Genomic DNA, 20,067 nt, shown 5'->3' with positions numbered 1-20,067 from the left:
CTAGAGGTGACTTTTGCCAGTTTGGAATGAAATATAAATACACTGCAATTAACAGGTTTTTGTATTATGTGCTATGGGTAGCATCAATACTTACAAGTCACCTAGCAGTGAACTTTATCTATCAGATGCATCTAGAGTACGTTTCAATCTTGATTCATAAAAAATCTGAATATCTTGGTACAAATCTTATTAGCATAAAGCAAAATTTCATTATTAGTATTAATTTTTCTTTCATGATAATAAATATAAAGAGTGAAGAATCAATCTTCAATCATAACGCTATTCTTTTAAAGGAAATATCATTCGCCAGTTAAAATCCAATTGCTCCAATTTAGAGTACGCAATTGAACTAAGGCAAGACGACAAACGAGCTAACTATAGACTCCCATATTAACTTTATAATTAACCTGTGGGTACGTTTCCACTGACATTCTTCCACTCTGACTGAACACATACGGTTCAAGTTTATTTTAAAACTGCGACAGTTTTCTTTAGTGTAAAAGAATAACTTTGGGCACATTTATTTAATAGATTATAAATTTTAACTCGAATGGCAATAAGCTGTATAATAAATAACTATCGAAAGTCGTACGTAGCTACTAAATGATTAATACCACTTGCTCTTATCTCATAACTTCGATCTTTGCTCGACTGATTTCAAGCCACGATCGAAGCTTATAAAGCACCATCATCATCATCAAAAGTTAAAGCGACTAAAGTTTTAAATTTATCTTTGTAAGTTTTTCGCGAAATGTTTGGATAAGACATTTAATTCGCTATTTCCAATATGGTCGCTGTTACGCATTAATATACGCGTAAAGACAATGTAAATAAAAATATTCTGATTTTTTCAGTACCGTATCCATTGTCTACGAGTTTCTAGAAATATATATTTTTAAATGCAAATTAATTAGTTTAACTGAAACCTTTTCCTGTAATTTGACTCGGGTGCTTCAAATTAGATCTCATATTAACTGTATATAAGTAGTAGTTAGTTTCTTTGATATAATATTTTCTACCATATCTTTCATTTATAAAGTCGAAAATCTATTGAAGTTAGTTGATAAGCTGATAGAAAACCCCGTTTTAAGCAGCTCAACGACCCGCTATATATTACCTATTCATTTAGAAAGATACTTAGGCACCCGTGTATTCGGCTAGCGAACATCTTTGCCATTACGTAATTGATAACTACTAGTACATAAGAGTGTATTATTACCCACCTACTTTTCACTATTTGTGTTATAAGTCCCATGTAATAATAGGTGAGCCTATTGTCATATACTGGACACAATTCCAGACTCCGTGCTATTGCTGTGCAATTTTCGAAAAACGAAAAATGTCCAGTAATACTTTATCTGACTCTGGATTCGAACTCGACGAACTCACACTTGCAACCACTTGACCAACGAAGCAGTCAAAGTATATTATGACTTGCAAACCACATAAAAAGTACCTGAGTTAATTAACATAGTTCTTAATATTTGTTCCATCGTGTATCAAAAAAAAAACAAAAAGGAATGATTATGCATACTAGGTAGCCTAAACCATATTAGGCAAATTCAGGTCCCAATACAAAAACCTCATCCCAGACTTCCAAACAAAGTTTTTGTAACTATGCCTAACTACGAAAAAGCAAAATTAGGTCACAACATGAAATGGTAATTTTTTTATTCCTAAGAACATTAACATACCAATTTACTGAGCGCAAAAAACGATGAAAAGAAATCTTTTACGTTTGAATATTAAACGGTTTCTGGTTATATTGAAAAGGAACATAAAAGATATCGTGTGTGGGACTCAGATGTTCCCTTGTATTGAAATTGTGTGATAAAGTGCTAACCCAAATACCAAAGCCGATAAAATATGACATGATTTTAGGGCAAAGATCCTAAAGATGAGTGTCAATGACTCAAAAGTTGTCCCAATGTAAACATGTGACCGATTATAGGGACACCTATTTTTGAATATTCATCTAATTACTTCTCCCGCTTTATGCGAGGCAAGAAGGAGTGTCAGACTCTTACTGACTACCCAATTCCTACTCCTAATTTTTGAGCTGGAGTCCCGGTATATGCACTATGTAATCCGCAGCTCCGGATCAAGCATCAGTCCTACTGAGCCCCATTTATGACGCTCAGGTTTAAGTTAGGCACGGGTATAAAGACGCCTATAAGATGCCTTTCTCAAAACAATTTTATGGCTTTGAATAGTTACATCTAACAGAAACAAAGACACTCTGATGAAGTAGAGACTGAAGAATAGGTAATGCTACTCACTACGAACTTATAAATTTTCCATTCAACAGATTCATATTGACAAGATATCTTTTTTACAGTCAATCATTGCATTATAATATACTTGAATCATGATATCAAAAGAAGAGCCGCTTGGAAAATCACCATACATACATCAGAAGCACAATGAAACAAATCTTTAATCTCGTATCTACATAGCTAATGTACAAATGGAACTAAACTACAACTAAATGCTTTATGCTAACTAACAAACAATCCTAAAGCACAACACTAAATTAGTTCAAATTCCTTGAATTTGATCATATTTATCACTCGCACGAAGCGCTTGGCTTCAAGCTGCCTTGTGCGAACTGCTAATGGAACTCCTTGCCGGAGTCTGTGTTTCCTGATGGGTATAACATGGGTGTCTTCAAAGCCCGAGTGAATAGTTTGCTTATGGGCAAACGTGCTCCATCGTAGGCCGCATCATCATTTACCATCAGGTGAGATATCGGCCAAACGTCGACATTAAATGTAAATATATTTGCAAAGACTACCTAATACCCATAGCAACAAACAGAGGAGAATATTAGAGCGTTTAATACTTGTGAAAATCAAAGCCCAAAAAAGGAGCAATGTCGTATTAAATATAATAAAGATCTGAGAAAACGTACTAAGCAAAAGACCTACTTCAAATCCCCTTTCAATTCCAAATACACAAATATAATAAACGTTAAACGAGCAAATAAACTTAACAGTTATTAGTTAATCGGTTGAGTAGTTTCATCCTAACGGGTCTGCGGCCAAATTATGGTATATTCAGGCCAGCAACCGCTCTTAATATAATTTCATCGCAGATTTGGGTCCCTTCGGCCATTTCTGTAATGACATAAAACATCATAACAACTCGACTGGTATTCTCGGAAGGCATAAACAAATAAATTTTGTGTACAAATGCTTTTCACCAAAATACTAGATATCTGTAACGCACGGCAAATGATATCACACTATAATTTATGCTCTTGCTAATTGAAAAATCCATTCGAAAATTAGTCCATTACTGGTTTAACAAAACAGAAAGTAACGAATGGTTTCTATCTATACCTAATACTGAATATTGTGTATATTTTTTCTTCCAATAAATTTCGTCCTTCTACCATTCTCTGGGGAAAAAGAAAACAGAAAGCGAATGTAATATGATTAATCTCCTTTAGGACGTGCCTGACAAGTGTAGGGCCCATTTGACCCACTCGTTAACCCTTACTAATCTGTTGAATGTCGGGGTTTGGCGACTAAAAACTATTTTCATCAAGTAAATAAGAATATTATGATTGTATGTTGTATAATTGTATAGTGGTGTGACACGTAGCTAATTAGATAGACTAATAAATAAGAACTAACATTAATGTGTATGAACCTTGTTTATATCTTAATCAAAATAATAATCCCAGTTTCATAGCCTCTGGTTTAGATTATAGCACTAACATCATCAACTACCTACACAATCATATTCTCGTACCTTAATATTTTATAACCATAAGAGAGTAAGTTATTGAATTAAAGCTTAAGTAAATCGCAAGCAGAATTATGTAAATAAAATTACATTCATTATTATGTTTTTAGGTCGCCAAATTACGCAAAACTGGATTTTGTATCAAATGGTTCGAAAATATGTAATATTCAGGCTAATTATTCACGGATGCCTTGTTTACTAAGGCCCATTATGAAAATCTCTGCGCTTGGAGCTAATCACATAACTTTCTTTGTACAAAATCTTGCTTTGAGCCCCAAGACACTGTCAAAATGTGACATTAAAATAAAATAATACGCAAAGTAATAAATTAAAAGTTTAATTAGGTAAGTACCTAAGTTCGGTCACTACACAGTCACTAATGAATTATTCATACGATCAAAATATAAAACAATTGTATTTACTGTGAAAGTTTATTAATGTATTCAAAGTAGTCTTTTGTTTTGAAATAATATTTTGATGTATCTCAATTAGGTTTACATTTGTATTTGTTTCACTAAAATGTTTATTAAATGTCCAAAACATCTGACTATTTTTTGACATTGACACTGATACACCTAACACGTGCCTATTGTGCAATAAGACAGTAGTTTAGAAATAGACGTCGTAACATTAAATATTCATATCTTCATATTAGTCAGAATTTATATTTTAATAATTTTATCAATTCAGTAGTTATTCTAATAAATATAAGTAGTAATGTATCTTACCGAGCATTCTAATGACTCTCCTCTGTGAAGCTCCGTTCCTGTACTGCATCTGACCACTCGCTCTCTCATTACTGTCCACCGAGAGCTTCTTCACTGGATGCAACACGCGAGAGGTCCGCAACTTAATGCCGATCAACGCATACAACACTGATATCATCGACATAGGCACCACGAAGAACACGAAACTAGATATAACGAACACTTGATGAACTCCCACACCCTTCACTGTACACGCGCTCACATTCTGACCATTATCTATATACGACACTATACCGAACTGCATCGCTTGCGGCACCGCAGTACACAACGCAAACACCCAAATAGCTATTATAAACCGCACAGCTCGTGACAGCTTCGACATGGTGTGCGACATGAAAGGTCTACATATCGCAATGTACCGCTCCACCGTAAACGCGGTTATTGTCAACACTGTCGCGTTGGCTGAAGTCTCCGACGCTAACCCGATGGCGATGCAGTGGGCCTCGCCCAACGGATAAGTGTCCGGATTCCATAATCTGTGCACCTCGAACGGCAGTCCACATACTAACAATATGAGATCCGAAATTGCCAAACTGAATAGGTAAAAGTTTGTGGCGGTGTGCATAGAGCGGTTTCTCGCAATGACCACACAGGTGCTGGTGTTCCCCAGGATGCCGGCCACGAAGATGACCACGTATGTGACGGTGAGAGGCACCACCAGGTCCAGGGTGTATGGCTCGTCGTAGGCGGCCGGGTGGCTCGACACGTTCGTCGTGTTCATCACGACGAACGGGTCCTCATACTCATCGATCGGGGGCGCTGACAATGTCATTTTACCTGTGAACAAGACAAACATGTTTTCATCGAAGTTATAGACCCCTCTGGAATAAAAATATACACGAACGACATTGTCCGAGTAAAGTCCAACTCGTAACCGGTCCATGTGTTTATGTTTTAAAGTTGGAACAATTATTACAAGTCCAACAGTACCTGCTGCCGTAAATAAATGATACGTTATGATGATTTAAATCTATAAACACAGAGGTACGTCCATACTGCTACATTATACTGTATTATTTAACTCATTGTGGCTTGTTTGTTGCACGTAAACATCTTGAAGGTCACTCACTAATTGACTGTTAACGCGACCAAATTAATGATTAGAACACGATTAACTTTGTTGGTGGGGGTTGACACGTATGACGTAATTAGTTTTCTAATTTTCCTTCCATGACCTTTTTCAAAGGAAATAAATAAATTCCTCTCATGCAATGGTTCATATAAATATAAAGCATGTACCTAATATTATTATAATTACATATACATACTTCTGATGTTATTAGGCTGAGAGGGCAACGCTCTAAAGCTCGGCACGAGCATAATTATGTATCTGATATGAGTTTGTATTTTTATAAGAGGTGGAATATTGAAATCATTTCCAAAAATAAATAAGTATGACACTAAATAATACTGAAGCATTTATACGCCATTATATCAATAGCTGATAATCTTGTTAGTCATGGATTTTTCCTCAATAGAGCTTAGAATTGAAGGAATCATTATATCATTATGTTTAGAACTATCAAGTACTACTTATAAAGTGCTCTCATATTTTTCTTTTCAGTCGAAGGAAGCTAGATTCCAGCAGACAATTTTAACTCTTAATAACCAATAGAAATGTGTTTTCTTGGAAAATCTTAGTACCTAAACAAGTAAACAAACCTAATTATATCGTTCTAGACAAATTCCTGTGGGAAATCAGTATAACTGGACGTATATACTCTTAAAGCAATCGACTAATAAGGAATAGGATAACAAATCGGATTGCTTGGCTGTCTCGTGGTGTCGTACATGTTCACACTTCGCTATGTGAATTATTTAGAAACAATTTTCATTAACTTTCACTAAAGCTAAAAGTAGGAGATAGCGGGACGAACTCGACATTTATAACAAGGATAGGCGTCAAAAAGCTTTAAACAGAGAGGAGTGGAAGGAGGGTAGGGAGGCCTTTATCCTGCAATGGGACGATCATAGCTGAAATCCAAATCGAAAGCTAAAAGTTAAGGTATAGTCAAATTGATCAAGTAAGGGACACTTTTGTACCTACTCACTGGTCAAAGTAAAATCTCCAGTTCGAGATCTACAACATGTCAATAAGCAAACGGGATTTTTATTGTGAAAGTCGTTGTTGACTACTACGGAATTCGATGTAGCATTGGTATAACCGTCTATCAAACAACATGATCGCACGATTTTTGTTAAAACCGGTTGCAGACCAAGAACTGAACTAAATTAAGTATGACTACATGGTTGGCACGGTAGCTGGGCAACCGGCTGCCATGTAACGTGTAGTGGGTCGATTCTCAAACGGAGCAACTCTTTGTGTGATCCACTAATTGTTGTTTCGGGTCTAGGTTTTATGTGTCTGTGAACTTGTAAGTTTGTAAACGCACCCACGGTACAGAAGAAAATCCTAGTGTAGGGCTAAGATAAAAAAAATAAAAATTAGTTCAGTTTAGTTCTCGTAGTCGACACAGTTTTCTGAACTCGCTTACTTTATCTCGCATAGTGTGCGGTCTACACACAAGTATGAAAATCTGCTTTAGCTATGCGAGCTAACTTAGCAATCGGCTTTATACTACAATACTAGGTACACATAAGGAATTAAGAAATAAAATTAGATGAAAGCTCCAAAACCATCTTGTTTCTATTAAAAGAAATACAATAATGTACTTTATAAGGTACAATATACAATACATTATTGAAAAGGTTATCAAAATATTTCCGGTATATTATTATTACCTTGATTTTGTTGATCGAATCCTCGTAAAACTGCGGAAAACATCAAAGTAACTAGACGAAGTGGTTTAACGAGTTTACTACGATGTAGAAAAACTGATACTGTTTCTTTTGATGTTAGTTAGTAGTAGTAAACACGGCTACTGAGTATTATTGCATTCGTAAATTTACAAATTATTATTATTAATAATACATAATAGGTACAATAGGTATAATTGTACATAACAAGCTATCGAATTACTGCATATAAGGCAAAGGTGTTAATTTACACTGTGTGTTTAGGTGTGTAAATAGCACCAATGCAACAATTACTACGCAACCAATTACACAACATACCTTTCAGTTAAAAAAAAATCTTGAGGTAGGTCATCTATCAAACGTGTGTCGCGGAATGCTGCTCATGAATATAAGCCTATAGCATGGCTTATAACTAGTCGAGTTCCTCGTCAAACAGTTACGTAAGTAAGCCGATAACATAATAATTCATGGAACAAACGGTTTGAAAACCTATATGTTTCAACTTTTCCCACTTTTTTAGTCCAATTGGTCTCTACTCATCACTACAATCTCTATTTTCATTACTTTTACACCCAACAACTTGACTGATCGTACTTTACAATGCTCCTAGTTTTTGTAGCGAGGTGTAAACGAGGCACTTTACAGACAACCCTTTATGAGAATGTCAACCGTAGTACTATACGAATAAGATCACTTTCAAAGTATTTAAATATTTAAGTAGTTGGAACTGGTATGTGGCTTGAATCCACGATACATGTGCCCTTCCTAAAGTTTGTTAATTGTTTGTCTGAATTATTGGTCATAACACACCTACTGCGACCCTTATCAAAACTTTTACGCTTTATCGTAGCTCTGTTTCGTCGTGGTTTTAGTAATATTAATCACTGTTACATTATCTAACGCCATTATAAACTAGCTTTTACACGCGGGTTTGTCCATGTGAATTACCTATCCCAAATGATCCACAGATGGGGCCCAGTTCTTCAGATGGAGTCCAGTAGGGCTGATGCCTGATCCTGCGGACAACCTAGCGGGCTTACTGGAGCTCCAGCTCGAAGGACAGGAGTAGGTATGCAGTGGTTTTTAGTCCGTAAGAGTCTGACACTCCCTCTCGTCTCGCTTGACGCGGGAGTAGTAAATGAATGATTTTCCGCCTTTAAAAAAATCTTATAAGATCCTTCTTTACATCCTTAACTTTATGTAACATATGTGAAAATTAAAATATTCATAAAACCAACTTACATTCGCGTTTATAATATCACTGGCTGGAATGATACTAAAATGTTACATTACTATTTTTTTGTTAAGTGGCCAATAAAAGCTTTTCATAAAAAATCTACAGTAAGATTGAGTTATTAGATACTTCTAAACGCCATATTTAAAAAAAAAAGATAAGAAATAAGGAGACAATCGACTTACAAGCCATTAATAATTAATTATAAGTATTACGACTTCATTGTTTGACAAATACAAATACAAAGTAATGTATTTAATAACCCTTTGTAAGAAGAACTATAAAAGATATTGCGTTTCTGGTATTGAATACATGTTTGTTCATTCCACAATGAAGCACAAACGACAGGTCGTGTTACTAAATTTCACTCAAGTATTTGAACTTGTTTGTTTTCATAAAATACAAATACCTACAAGACTATATTGAAGTACAAGTTAATAGTACTTCAATATAAATTTCAATAGTCAATAGTTAGGAGCTATCGCACATAGACTATCGATGAGCAAATCAACGGATGACGTCATAAATATCCTGCATCGCACATACGAAGTTTACATGCGAATTAACACGGATAGAAAATCCCAACGAACAACAGTGGGGCAGAAAGCCCGCCAGGCTGATCACCTCGCCTGGTCGGAGGATCCTCCTTTTCTTAGGGAACTTTACTCTCTGTTCCCTATATAAAGTGTCGGGAACAAGCCTAATACCAATACTCTGTCGTGAATCTGTATATTTCAATTTTATTTTATTCTAATTAACTAGGTATAGATAGACCTTTTTTATTTTGAGGGGGAATATTATCCATTTGCTTCTCCCGTTTTAGACGAGGCGAGAGGAGTGCCAGACTCTTACTGACTGAAAACCACCCCGTTCCTACTTCTGCTTTTCGAGTCGAAGCCCCAGTAACCTGCTAGACTGTTAACAGCTCCGGGTCCGTCTGTGATAGATATACCACACGAAGCACTCACGATAGTTCATAGAAAGTAAACATTTTTTAATTTTTACAGACAAATGTACAGAAACATAAAGGTCTTCTGTTTTTTTTTCATAAAAGTATGATGATTTAATGAAACTCCATTTTGTGCAAGCGAAGATCTAGTTATAACTTTTTGAAGAACGTTTTAATAAAGATAACGAACAAACAATGTCATATTTGTTTAACAATTTAGTGTGAATGAACAGAAGCTTAATTCTAATCAAATCGCGTGACAAATTATTTCAATTGAATTACACGTCGCCTAACATCAGTTCGATGGCCTGTGACAAACGAGAATGATTAAGATGAGCAATAATTTAACGCATCAACGGTAAATATAAATCCAATATATTTATTTAACTAGTTTTTCTCACTGCTTTACTCGCGCAAACCTATAACCATTTTAGGGAATAGTGTATAAAGTTCTCTAAGAAAAGGAGGCTCCTCCGACCAAGCGAGGTGATCATGCCTTTTTTTCGGTCTTTCTGCCCAACTGTTGTTCATTAGGATTTTCTATCCATGTACGGTACATTTGCATGTAAACTTTGACATTGATTTGTATGTCATCCTATTCTGATTTGTTCGTCGATCATCGATATGCGACTTCTGTCATCTGTCACTAGTTATTTGTTCATGGATCATCGATGTGCGACTTCTGTCATCTAAAATTTAATGATTTTCATGATCATTATTTTTTTCTCGTGGTAGTCATGGTCATTGCCCATAGCGCTCTTTCTTGCTGTCCTTGTCGCTATTTTTAGTCAAAATCAGCCCAATTTTGTTTAAGAACAGATTAACAAATCTTTTTTAAAATATTATACTTATAAGGTCTATCAGTATAGTAGAATCAAGTAAATAAAGTGGAATTTAATTTAAAATAAATGTGCCTTTGATATAATATTAATTTATATCGTAGATAGTAATGTTATTTATTTTTCATTTAAATGATTATTAGGTAGACTCTCCGTTTCTAGAAGTCCATTTATTTGGCTAATCGAAGCTCAGAATTGATTGCCGATTGAATTGAGAATTTTCCATTATGTGGTCTATAAATTTTCCTTAAAAAATACGAAGTTATTACACTAAAATTACCTAATTTATAGAAAAAAACAGGTGACCTTATATTATTTTATTTTCTTATAAGATTTCATATAAAATATGCAATGATATAAGCAAATAAAAGATGTAATTTAAAGATAAGAAATTCAAACTATGCATATAACGATTGCGCTTATGTATGTATGTCTGTTTATTTCCTACAAATAGTTCAAAGGGAAGCAAACAACTTAATGTGAATGAGATTCATTTTCCTCCAACTTGTTTTGTAAGAATATCTCTCAATCTGTTTTATTCTTTATTCATAGACATGAGGGGTATGTTCTTTATAAAGAGATAATTCGTTTTTATTAATATTTGTACGATAGGCCATTCGCCCAGATTGCCTTGTTGGTCCAATGGTCGCAAGTGCAACTGCCCGACATGGGTCTCGGGTTGAATTCCGGGTCGGACAAAGTATTATTCGGCTTTATTAGATTTTTTAAAATTTTTTACTAAGCACGAAGTCTGGAAATGTGCCCGTTATATGGCAATAGGCTCACCTCCTATTATTACATCGGACTTCTAATACAAATGATGAAAAGTGTAATAAAATACGTGATGTTGCATGTTTCGTGTACTCGTACATAATAAAATGAAACAACGAGATATAAATAACTCAGAATAAAAATATCAAAACATCTCCATTAATGTTTTCTAAATTATATTTAGCTTAAACTGGTTGCTTCTATCAGGACTGGGGTAAACCCGCGCTGGAATAACCCGGTCTTATAAAAACACCAATCGACTTTAAAAACAAAATAAAAAAAAGTAAATACGAATACATCGCAGATACAATACTACATGCACACTAATTAACAATTTAAATTTTTTGACAACTTGTTTTTTTATCTGGCAACTTTTTAGTCACTTTTTTTTTGTATTGTGTAAACATTCTCCGATTAAATGTCATTTAACTTGGAACGTTTAATTAGGGCCTGATATTACCATTAAAGTACATATAACCTTGACTATCACTGCAGTTACAAGATTCTTGTCAACGATAAAAATTGTAGTTATATTTTAAAAAGATTAATTATATTTTAATAGCAGGATATAAAATATAGTAACTGCTACAGTTTTACAACTACATAATTAGTAATATGGTTCGAACCAATACAAACTTTCAATATTATTCATATAGAAAGGAAATAAACCAATTTTAAAATGTAAATAGGCTGACAATATTTACATTTTTCAATTTCCGTGCAGCATATTTTGTGTACATGAAGTGTAAACATACAATTTGCTTTATTGACGAATTAAATCGCGAGCGTACACGCTAATTGTACTACCGGCATCGAACAAACTGTTTCCAAACTGCGTCAAAACTATTCCGCGTTATAATTTACATATACGATACGTATATAACAGGAATATAATGATAGATTAAATGACTACAACTAGATTACAGTTATAACTAGCTTCTGCCAGCGGCTTCACCCGCGTTTCCGTGGAATAAAAATATAGTATCTTATCACCCAAGTCAGCTCATAACCTGTCTATATGCCTAATTCCATCAAAGTCCGTTCAGTACTTTCAGCGTGATTGACGGACAAACCTCCAATCATCCAAACGAACTTTTACATTTAAATATTAGTGTAATTAATCATTTACACTCTAAATCCTCATCTCCGATACATCTTCACCTTAAGTCTCTGATAGGATTCAAGTATAAAATAGCTAAATCCCTAATCGGTAGTGCCATAATTACCTCGTCATTAGAGCCCTTAATGACTAAGTCGTACTTGAATGAATCTAACATTAGGCCATCCGTTTCCTGAGTTTTTCTAAAAGACTAAGTTGTAATTAGCACTGAATCTTCACTAATTTTGTCTGAATGCCCGCTATTACAGAAAACGTGTCCTATTTGCTTTCTACAAACTAAGGCAGCCACGGCAGGGCAGCAAAAACTATAGTTTTAACTTAGACCTATTTTCAAATATTTAAGCTTTGAGCATATTCAAGTTTCGAAATGGCAACCAATAATACTTATCCATGATCCTCCCCGTAATATTCAGAAATAACATTACCATATAAGTTTTTAAACTGACATAGTCACTAGTAATATCATTAGAACTTAAAACGGGATATTTATACCATGTTTATTAGTTTTTGTGATATTTTGTTTTGTGTCCGATATTTCGACACAGTTGCAGGCGTATCACGGATGAAGTTATTATAACTAACATCGTTACTAACGTTACCTTAATAATTAATAATAAACAAACATTAATATCATTAAAAACCCAATAATATAACTACTTACGTTTAAATATTTACAAATACAAACTCCTTTTCATAAAATAATATTCGACAACTCCCAATAAGCAACACACTTGCCACACAAATTCACGTAGCTACTGGCCAAAAATACTTCTTTATCCATAAAATATTTTATCATGAAACCTTAAATGTGTTTCGTCGAGCCCTTAACCCCTTATTTATCGATGATGGCTCTCTTGCGGCTCAAGGTGGGAAAGCCTTATAAGGTTTTTACTAAAGATATTACCGACCGTATCTTGTTCCCGGAAAGTAAACTATTGCCTCAGTTTTCTTACTCGTAAAGTGATCATTTCTTGAGATATGATCTGATCTAACTACTTTTCTTTGTCTGATATTTTTATGTGTCTCTAAACGAAACCTCGTAATTCTGCGTTGTTTTGTTTACTAACAATAACTTGATTTCTTCAGTAGGATTTTCTCCTGGATCGTAAGTGCGTTTACCAACATACACATAACATACATGACACTCAGATTTGAAACAGCAATCTGTGGATCACACAAAGAGTTATTCCTTGCGGGAATCGAAACCGCAACACGTTGCGCGGCGGCCGTGCCAACCGTGAAATCAAAATGTTGGTATGTGCAAATCGATATGTTTGACATTTGACACTCCATAATTACATTAAGTAAGTACATTTTCAGAAGCAAATATTTCCACGAAATAATACAAACATTGATTTGGCTGTTCATCATTGAAATAAAGCATAACATTAAATAAAATATCTTCGTTCCAACCCTAATAAATTATTAAAGCTATACCTGTTAATTAGTAACGACAGCAATTAATTGGTTAATTAATAAAATTAAACATTTCAACAGTTTCTAAGCAATGCGTACAAATGTATGAAAATCTCGTTAAAAGATATACATTCGGTGGAAAGAAAACAGTACCGTAACTAAATATTTGCCGCATTCTAGAACCAACGCCACAACTATCCTTGAAAGTTTTTTTTATTTCATCCAAACAATGTTATACTTACGAAACTAAAACCTAATTCAGTATTTTCTTACAAAGTAACATTCATATTCAGTGAACGAAAATTGGCTTTCGAAAACAAAACCGAATTTAAAAGATAATTCAAAACTTTACTATGCTACGAATACCAACTCTTATGTGGAATCGAAATCATAAGAACGGTTTGATCATAAATTTTTATTGCTAATTCGATAAAAAATGCTCAAACCGATACCAGTTCTTGGCGCGTTAATCAAGTCAAGAATTCGAGGTTACAACTGTTGAAGGTACCTCAAATATGCAAAAGTAGATCAAACTGTCTGGTTGTACAAATCCTTGACTTTGTAACGGGACATATATTATTGAAACCAGTATGATATGAAGTAACTTGAATTATGAGCTAGCAAATGTAATTAAGTGTTATATGTAATGCGTTTCTTGATTGACGTTATCTTATATCGAATGGAGTGTAGGAGTTTAATTTGGGCCTACCACGTCGCCCCAAGCATTGTGTAGTAAAGTTGAAGCTGCACGTCGGTACCCTTCGCATAGTCCTTGAGCTTCTTTTAATTAATACATTTCTTCGAAACTTCTGAGTACAGCTATTCAAGTTTCTCCGGGCCAAATCGTTTAGAGGGCTTCGTTTTGTTCAAAAGCTGGGTTTTTACCACAGAAAATACCAAATTGTTTAGTTGAGTGATGATTACTCTTAGTGGGACCTTGTTAAATAATTATTGTTTTACTTATTACTAACACCACGTTTTGTGATTTACGACTTTAGTCGAACAAGTCGATTTTTGTGGAAAAATTGTTAAGCTGAAACGATTTGGTAAATCAAAACTTGATGCTTTTCTTGCATATACTCCAAAATAGAAGCCTCACTATGTCATAATCCACATCCATGCTATATATTTCTTACCGTTACTCCGCCAACTTTGCAGACTTTAAGATAAAGATAGTCTAAGTTAAAGATTTTTTTAATTTGCTCACTGAAGACAGCAACTTAATTCTACAAAAAGATCTGAATAATAAACAGATCAACCGCCGAAATGAAAAAGAGATCCAACAATAAAATAAAACGGATCAAGAATTTGGCAGAACATCTAGTAAAACTGTATAAGATTTGATGGCTCTTCCATCACGGGATATGGCGGTGTCACAACTCCGGTCAAGGTTCTCCCATTTATTTAACCCAGTTTTATAGATACGTATTTTCATTCCTTCCCTAATAGGGACATCCGCAATATATCAAGCCTTTAGTGCTATTGGGAATTACGATATTCAGATACATTTTGTTAAAAGTCAAGTCGTGTTTTTCTTTAAGTTTTTTGCCCAACTTAATCGAAATCAAGTTAACGTTTCTGTAGCTATTTTATTTCTTTTTAATGGTCGTTGTTGCTAGGTTATAGTGATAGAGGGTGAATGGTTTATAACGACTGCAGATTAACACATAAACTAGTTGTGACCCATACAAAATGTCGATTGATAACTCCAAACTAAATCATAACGTAGACTTCATTTCAATGTACATTTGATATACAGTATTAATAGGCTTTATGTAATACCATAAAAACAACATTTTTATGGCTACTCGTTATTATTAATTTATTCGTAAATACATTCGAACGTACATAATGACAGACTATTAATCACCAATATCGCTTTAAACTCAAATTAAAAATAATTATATTTTGAGTGCTTGTGCATTATGCAGCGTCAATAAACAAATTAATGGCAACCAATGGTTTTTACAACTATAATTGAACAACTGGTAAACATTAAACATAAAGGTGACATCATATTATTTTATTGCTACAAGAAGTTGAATGAGATCATTCAACTTCATTTATTTGAGAATAAACTACATAACGCTGTATACTAACCAGTTTTAAATAGTTATATATTAAATTACTAGCTACTTCTGAACGGTATCACCCGCTCCTATTGATCGTAGCGTGATATTTTATAGATTATAGCCTTCCTCGATAAATGGGCCATCCAATACAAAACAATGTTTGAAATCAAATCAGTAAGCCGACATAATAATTAATTTAGTATGTCTCACAAAAGTTATAATAAAATTACCTCGTTCAATCAAACAAACAAACTAACTCTTTAGCTTTATATATTAATGTAGATTATTTTGGCTGCAACAACTCGTTCGTTATACATAACATGACCTGTAAGATTTCTCCATCTCATAAAATTATCATTTTTCATTAGAATTACACTTTTAAGCAAATACAGGATGCATAAATGTTATATCAATGCTAATTTGTAGCTTTCACAAAATGATTTTATTGCTTAGGTCACCTTTAAATTGAACTGAGCATATTGATTGCGTCGACACTGAACTAAATTGTCTAGTGGTTGCAAAACGTGGCAGTAGGCCTGTTTTTACCCTGCAGCTAGGTCCAAATTTGGTAGATCTGATAGATTACTAAATTTTTTTTCGTCGATTACTTCTTCATCGTCCCGCTGCAGGGCAAAGGCCTTTAACCAAATGGTAAAGAGTGTACAAAAATATCCATGCACAAACACAGATGGGCCTTTTAATGATATTATTTATCTTTTTTTATGATATAATACAGATCACCTGATGGTAAGCAATTGCCATCGCCCATGGACACCTGAAACACCAACGCACTTATAGTGTTTCTGCTTTCTACGCGAAAGCAGAAACACTATAAGTGCGTTGCCGGTCTTTAACGGGTTTAGGAATTTTCAGGTTGTTGGTTGAATTTATTGGGGGATTGGCAAGATTGGAAAGGGGTAACCTCTGGTAACCTCATTTAGACAACGAAACACAACGCAAGCGTTGTTATGTCGATTTTCTGTGAGGCCGTGGTATCGCTCCGATTGAGTCGAAGCATGGCTCTCCCATACTTCAAAACTCTCACATTTTTTGTTCAAAAGGACTGAAAATCCAAAGGAAAGGTCAAACACCGAACCAACGATTTTACACTTTTATTAAATAAAGCGATTAAACAGGTACCGAATATGTCCCGTCCCATCTGAATCATGATTATAACATACTTAACATTGTGGCCGTAACAAATAAACATTATTTTCTATTAACGGGATTTCGAAGTTTTAATCTTCGTTTCCATTACAGTTACCTTTTCGATTTCAGTCGCCGAAATGGCGGCACTTAATGAAAGTAACATAAAGTAATGTTTGGGATCGAAATCGAATCTAATTAAATTGTGGGGTTGAAGTGATTTCGTTTAGACATCTACCTGATCTCCGGTCCCGTCAGACCTTATAATAAAGTCAATACACTTTTGAGATTGCGATTGAAATGTTAGTGTGACCAATCTTTGCTTATTTACCTGTGATATTTATTTGCTTGCCTTATTCTGTACTAGCGACCCGCCCCAGTTTCGCATGGGTGCTATGGTGACATATTATGCATGTATTATACATATAAACCTTTAAGTCTCTTGAATCAATCTAGGTATCTATTAAAAACGCATCAAATCAGTTGCGTAGTTTTAAAGATTATAAATTCAAACGGGATATAGGGACAGAAAAAGTGACTTCCTGGTTTTTTGGTTATTGTTTAAAACCAAAAATTATACCATGTAGTGAAGAAAGATCTAAATGATGCTATATTCTTAGCTACAAATATGGAAAATTTCATCGAGTGCTTTTATACAAAAGTAAAGGTAAATCTTTTATTCTCGCGAGACTTGGTACTCACTTATTTTATTCTTCATTTACTCGTGCCGTCTTCCTTTCCACAAAAAAAAATTGATATCTTAAAGAAATCTAGCATCCTTGAAATATCGTGATCTCAAGTTTTGCTACAAAAATTCGAGTACCTATTCAATATTAGGTTATTTCACTTCAACTATTTTATGGTTTCACAAAAATGATAGAAACATCTGTTCTGAGTCATATAAAGTTGTACCTAAAGATATAATTTTTTAAACCATTCTCATTTTATTATAAAACTCCGACCATGATTCTATGTCTTATACCTATATAGACATTAAATCGATTATGTAGTTTATCTTAGAGACGAATGGTACACATACTACCTATCATATTATGTTATGACGAACACTAATCCCGGTGGATTGGACTGTCAGACGAGCCTATTATCGGCCTTTAAGCTTGTCAGTCCAGGATCTTTACGATATTCATCGCTATTATATCTAAGTTTCTCAGATGATTACCCTCTGTTTACTATCAAAGGAAAATAATTTCCGTAACAATGAAGTACCGGGAAATTTTGTTATTATATGAGTTTCCCTCGATCAATATTCACAGCTGATGTGCCGTGAATTTCGTTTCTTATGGCAACTTGTAACAACTGAATAATACCTTTGGAAAGTATTGGTTGTGTGCTAACATGCGAGTCACGTTACCGTACTTTATGTTTACTTGGCCCAATCTTTTTTCCTCGATAAATATTTATAAGTTTTCCCTTTAAATAAGTAATTGTTGTTCTATCTACTTTTATTGGTGTTCTATTGCTAGTCGAGTCGAATCATCGGAAACACTATTGCCAAACAATAAGTTCTCAGATTAATCACCGAAAAAGGTATGTAAGAATCGTAGCAATTGGCGTTGCATAGTCTCTGTCTACACCTATGAGATACGTATGTATGTATTAATCATGGAAGCAAAATACTAGAATATTTTTCAATCACCGATCACTCTCAAAAATGATACAAAATATTAACACTTTACACCGAATATAGTACCTACTATCATTAAGCATTCGGTCGAATCAATGTAATATTATAACAAAACGAATAGCTACCTATTACAAGAATACCAAACAAGATATTATGCCATTCTATTTGCAATTTGCGCTTATAAGGAAATGCATTATGTTTACTAAATGGAACGTGTTGTACGAATTTTCGGGGCAACCTCATTCGGATCACGTTCCATACTTAAATGCTTTATAAGTCATATAAGTAATGGAACGTATAAAAAAACCAAGTTAAAAACATATACTCTGTATATAAAATAACCGTTTTTTTTTTTAATATTAATCTTAGTACGTACAGTATCTTAATCATCAAGATACATGAACAAATATTTTAGACAGTATAATGATATGAAACCGGATTGTTGGTTTAATAAATTAAAATATCAATTAAATAATATTTAGCCCTGTCATTAAGTTAGTGATACGACGTACAATTAACGGATTTTGATTGGTACAAAATATACGTTTGATTAGAAACGAGATTTATTTTCGTGTACATTTTTATGGGTCTAATGGAATGCTACTATCTATACTCATAAAAAAAATTGGAGTGCCTGTTTGTTTGAAATTCTTTTTACTACATCATCTGAATATAGACCGATAATAATTGACGGGTCTGTTTGTTTGTTCTTGCAGGTAGCTAATGAGCTAAGGAGTAACACAGGCTACCTTTATTTTTCACAAAGTCCCTAATCCATGCTAGCGAAGCCGCAGGCTTTAGCAAGTATAAGAATAATTTTTAGGGATTTGATTGCCGTTCCAAAAAAAAACTTTATCTCTGTTACACCAACAATACTTTCATACCTATTTTAATTTTAGGTCCTACTTAATTTTGTGTAAACTCGCTTTATCTGTAAGGCTTATAAAAACCTACAAAGAAACTCGAGTTCACTTAGGTTTAATCAGATACCATTGTATAACCACTTTAGGTAGGTAACACACAATAATTATTCAAAAACATAATGCATTATGAATGAGGAAAACCATGTTATTTCCGAAGATAAAAAAAGAATTATTGTCACTCACCCGTATCTTTTGTGGAAACTACCGCTTTATCGGTAAAACATAACTATAACTTTCAAAGTACAATATTTCCAACTAGATATTAATACAAAAAGCAATCTTATCTATTACATAATGGAAACCATGTCTAGTTTTAATTTAGAATCATTTTCATGTGTGGGAAAGCCATGCTTCGACACGAATGCCTATTCGTGTCGAAGCATGGCGGCTTGACTGGAGTAATACTAAGGCCTCGCAGATGTGAAACAACGCTTGCCTTGTGTTTTGTTGTGTGAGTGAGGTTACCGGAGGCCCAATTACCCCCTTCACAATTTTCTCAATCGCCGATTTCTCAACACCTCTAGAATTCCTAACTCCCAAAAGGTAACGCACTTGTTACGCCTTTGATTGCTTACCATCTACGAAACGTCAGGTTTACCGACTAATACCACAAAAAATATATCATAATTAAAATAACTTCTCACATTTAAGAAATGATTATCTAAATGTAAACAAAAA

The 20,067-nt window shown here is 34.1% G+C and overlaps 1 protein-coding gene across 2 annotated transcripts in view; it reads right to left on the bottom strand.

The window, feature by feature from the left end:
* Positions 1-20,067, bottom strand: part of LOC118264924 (pyrokinin-1 receptor-like) — a 103,998-nt gene that overhangs the window by 47,782 nt on the left and 36,149 nt on the right. For both annotated transcript variants that reach the window (XM_035577588.2, XM_035577587.2), the window contains exon 2: positions 4,479-5,294. In XM_035577588.2, coding sequence (XP_035433481.1) covers positions 4,479-5,289 — 811 coding nt within the window. In that variant the 5' untranslated portion in view covers positions 5,290-5,294. The remainder of the gene's footprint in view (positions 1-4,478; positions 5,295-20,067) is intronic.

The sequence above is a fragment of the Spodoptera frugiperda genome, chromosome 28 (assembly GCF_023101765.2).
Source record: "Spodoptera frugiperda isolate SF20-4 chromosome 28, AGI-APGP_CSIRO_Sfru_2.0, whole genome shotgun sequence".
In the NCBI taxonomy this organism is placed as follows: Eukaryota; Metazoa; Arthropoda; class Insecta; order Lepidoptera; family Noctuidae; genus Spodoptera; species Spodoptera frugiperda.
The sequence above is the reverse complement of the archived record's forward strand: the minus strand, read 5'-3'. Positions and strand labels throughout refer to the sequence as shown.